The sequence below is a fragment of the Euphorbia lathyris genome, chromosome 4 (genome assembly GCF_963576675.1).
Source record: "Euphorbia lathyris chromosome 4, ddEupLath1.1, whole genome shotgun sequence".
NCBI lineage: Eukaryota > Viridiplantae > Streptophyta > Magnoliopsida > Malpighiales > Euphorbiaceae > Euphorbia > Euphorbia lathyris.
The window spans coordinates 25,712,307-25,716,613 of record NC_088913.1 but is presented as its reverse complement, the minus strand read 5'-3'; the positions used below and the strand labels follow the sequence as shown (position 1 = coordinate 25,716,613).

Below are 4,307 nucleotides of genomic sequence, written 5' to 3'. Positions count from 1 at the left end.
CATCAAAAATAAAAGATTAGAAGCTTAATGTATTTAAATAAAGGATCAAGGAATTAATAAACAAAAAAATGAAAGATCGTCTTTTTTTTAACCCAAAAAATACTTAGTTTTTTATAAAGAAAAAAGTATCCTCAAATTGTGAATTTATGCACAGAAAAACATTGCGTCATTATAGTTCTCTTCTTATCCTACAACTAACATAAAAATCCTAAAATGAACATGAATTGATGGAGGAAATCATCCAAATCTATGAACCTAAAATTACCATGAGCTGGATCTTCAGTGTTTATTTTAATTCTCATTTTATAAAACACCATAGATCATTGTATTATTTTATTACTCTTTTTCAAAAAAAAAAAAAAAAAAAAAAAATTGGATGAGAAGAAGTTTCCTGGAAACTGTCATCGACATTCGCCATCTTTGTTTACTCCGAATTTTTAGCTTTCAAAATATTCTTCAAAATCTCACCATTTTTTTAATTTATTTTTCTTTTGAGATTTTCTATAATGTCTGGTCGTCAAGAAGCTACCCCCAAAAAGTCTTTCAACAACAAAAGCTAAAAAGAGGAAATTTTTGGAAGTTCTAGTCAATTACATGATCTGGGTTTTTTGCATTTCAACATATTGTGGATTCTTCCTATGAGGTAAATGCATTTCTTTCTGAGCTTTAATAATCATGATTGCTTGCTGTAATTAGGATGATTCGAAGTTGAATACCAAAATTTATTTATTGATTTCAGGGATTGATGAATGGTGAATCTAGACTGGGGATTATGATTGAAAATTTTGGGTTTGTTGCAAATTGGGACTGCTCTAATTAGGGTTTTTTTGTGGCTGGATGATGCTCTAGATTGTTTGAAAGCATTTTGAATTTAATTTTGGGAATCTGGAGTTGCTTGATCGGATATTGAATTGGATTATTTGAAAAGAAGAGAATTGAAAAAAATGGATCTATCTGAAGATGAGGGAATTATAGTTGAGGAAACAAAAGATTTAGGCAGAGAAGTCCCTGGAGAAACTCCTCTTGTTTGCACGCCTTTATATAGATCACTTTTCCCGGGGATATTACGGCAGAAAGCTTATATATTTGATGGTTTTGGTAAATATTATAACAAAGAATGGGATCTTATTGAAGGAAAAGACCATGAATTCTGTTGGTACCATGTTGAACTTCCAAGAATTAATCAAAAACTTTCAGTATATGCACAAAACCTTATTGATGTTCTTTGCCCTCCTTTGAAATTGCAAGACATTCTTGCATTGGTTAGTAGTGGACCGTATTGTGGTCATGTAGACGGGGCACTAGTGTTTAGAGTTAATTCTCCGGGTCCTGCTTCAAGTGAATATACATTTAGATTAGCTGCTAAAGTTACTGAGAATTCTGTAATTACAGTGTCATTAGGCCGTGTTCCGAGATTAGGATTCTCCCCATTGAGTCAATCTCTACTCTCTGAGGTTCCTAGTTTGGAGTCTCCTTATAATAGGAGGAAACGAAAGGAAGACGGTGGGATGGTGATTAAAGAGCATGTTCTTGAGTTCTTATTGACAATGAATCATTCTGAGGAAGCTGATAATCCTGTTCCTCAATCTGTTTCGAATCTCGTCGTTCATATTATTGACACACATGTAGATCACCTTCAAGATGTTGTGACTAAGCTTGAGATTGAGCTTGACGCTGTGGAAATAGAGCTCGACAATGGTCAGTCTGGTTAATCAACTCTGTTTTTGTTCACTTTTTATATGCTTACCGAATCATGATTAGTGATTAGACTATGGAGACAATTAAATATTAGGATTATGGTTATTTTGACATTCATGATATCTTTTCTTTTTTAGACAACAATATAGTCGAAAACGTTGATGGATTATTTCGTGTATTATTCATGTATATATCTCTATTATTTGATTTTTGAAAAAGACAGTCTCATGTTGGTTAATTGAGGTTGGATTGAGTCGGAAGCGCCTCTTGTCACTTAAGTTAGAATTTGAGTTCGATTTTAAAATGACCACCTAAAAGGTACATGATCAGCCTCGAAGAGATAAACAAGGTAAGGGAAGTCATATTCAGGGGTGTTGATGAGGCAGTTGCTGCGGAATATAGACACGGCTACAATTGTTTTTAACATGGGAATTTTCAATTTCGGTACAAATTGTTCTTAAAATTGGAATTTTTGATACCGAATAAGTAAACATTGACATTTTGATAATTGATACCAGTTGGTATATAATTCAAGTAAACATTTCTGCGTTTGCGAGAAAGCTTAGCCAGTATCAGTTTTTGCTTTCAATATAAATAGCATCTTTCTATCATTGTTGTGAAGTGCTTTAATCTTGAAATGAAGCTAAACGCTTTTATGGTGGTGTATTGCAGGTGGTTTTGCTTTGAAGAAACAGATGCTAGATGATAGAAGATTTTCGAAAATGAACCTTAATCTGCAGCGCCTTCTGCAGGTAGTTTTTCTGCTCAGTTTGATCTGTCTTACTAGGAGTAGAAAGACAAGAGGAAGAGTTTAATAAATCTAATTAACTTGTAATCAATCGTAACTAAATGTTCGAATAATGAATATGCAAATTTGAATTCCCGAAGCAGAATGGCAGAAATAATGCAGCTTGAATTCAGCCTTTGATCAGCTCGAGTTCAATTCTTTAATTTTGGCCATGAACGTTTTCAAGCTTGCTTATTTTCATCTCCAACACTTTGTTGTACTTTATATAATTGGACGCCAATTTAAATTTCGTGTCATATATGAAACCAAATTCTACGTTTAATGCCATGTATTTTAACTGTTAGGTAATTGCACATGGAGAGCAAGTATTTCCACGAGCAAAGGAAAAATTTTCTTCGAAAAGATGGTTTGCCTATGAAGATATTAGCTCCTTGGAAGAGTTAATAGGAAGGTTAAGAAGGCTAAAAGAGAACGTGGGGTTTATCGCAAACCGTGTCGTTGCAATTCAGACCGGTTTAGACAGCTGGCAGGCGGAGCAAATAAACAAGAAATTGTATTATCTTTCATTCCTTTCAATAATATTGCTTCCGTTGTCCATAATAACTGGAGGTAAATATTTCTTAGCCTTATGATCTTCTGTTATCCGAAGAAGCATCTTAAAATCTGATTGTTATATTCTTGATTCCTTTAACAGTGTTCGGCATGAATGTGGGAGGAGTTCCCTGGACAGGACAAAGGGACCCAACGCTGAAACACGGTTTCCGTAATGTAATGATTCTTTGCCTGGCAATGCTAATTTTCCTTCTGCTATGCTTCCTATTCCCTGCACTTTATAATAAGCTATGTGGTTGGCGAAGGAGGAGGGCTATAAAAAGAAGCTGGTCAGTTAACAGGAAGTCATTTCTCAAGAGAACGCGTACTGTCAGTGAAGAACGAGGGGGTTACCTTCGCATCTAATATCTATTACATCTGTTTGAATCTGTCTCCAGCCAAGAATCTTATCTTACGCGTGGCTCAGCTCAGTGCTCGAATGCATTCAATTTGAATGGTTTTTGAATTTCATATGCTTCTTTAAAGATGGAATGCGGACTTTATAATTCATCGACGCTGCCTCAGAAATAGCAAGGCTTGCGTATACGTATTTGTATTTGTTCCTTCATCTGGATAAGAGATGGAGGTTTAGGTAAGCCTGTTCTTTCATTCATTCGTTCTGTATATTTTCACATGGACTGTATTTGTTACTGAAATTTTTGTAACCTTTGATCATACTGTACAAACTGTAACATATTTTTGAATATATACACATTACAATTTTTTGTATTAATAATAAAGATTGCTTCCAAATGTCATGGCGTCTGGTTTCGAGATGTTTTCATTGGTCGATGTCGCTTGGTCCGTTTATTTTGTTTGTTGATTCATATCTTACTTACTCCATATTTTATATGAATACTAGTTCTAACCATTTGTGATATTGTGCTGAAGTTTATCTTTTCTGTCATCTGATTGCTTTTTGAGATTTAGAACGAACTAAAAAGCCCTTGATGATGTTGGAATTCTAGATTTTCTGAAATGGTTTTCTTAATTAGCTTAGGAGGAATATGTTTTTGTTATAATGATGTTTTCCAGAAGTAAACTCAATGCAATATGGGTTAGAAGTTTTTTTTTTTTTTTTGGAAAGTAGATTCAGAATAGAAGGCAACTTAGGGACTGTTTGAATAGAGTGTGGAAAAGACGGAGGTCTCCACCTTAAGATTTTAATAAGTCTATAGCTAACCGTGACTGATCAAATTCTATAGCTAACCGTGACTGATCAAACATTTGATCGGTCACTGATAAGATGAAAACCACCGGTGGAAAAGGT

The 4,307-nt window shown here is 34.4% G+C and overlaps 1 protein-coding gene across 2 annotated transcripts; it reads left to right on the top strand.

The window, feature by feature from the left end:
- The first annotated feature begins 210 nt into the window (after positions 1-210).
- Positions 211-3,789, top strand: LOC136226868 (uncharacterized). Of its 2 annotated transcripts, XM_066015542.1 has the most exons (6): positions 211-643; positions 740-1,698; positions 2,371-2,450; positions 2,791-3,055; positions 3,141-3,214; positions 3,304-3,403. In XM_066015542.1, exons 2-6 carry the CDS (start codon positions 945-947, stop codon positions 3,334-3,336), a joined length of 1,206 nt encoding a protein of 401 aa, XP_065871614.1. In that variant the 5' UTR covers positions 211-643; positions 740-944; the 3' UTR covers positions 3,337-3,403. The 2 variants fall into 2 exon arrangements, with proteins under 2 accessions (XP_065871614.1, XP_065871612.1); XM_066015540.1 differs by having other exon boundaries at positions 214-643; positions 3,141-3,789.
- Positions 3,790-4,307: the final 518 nt, after the last annotated feature.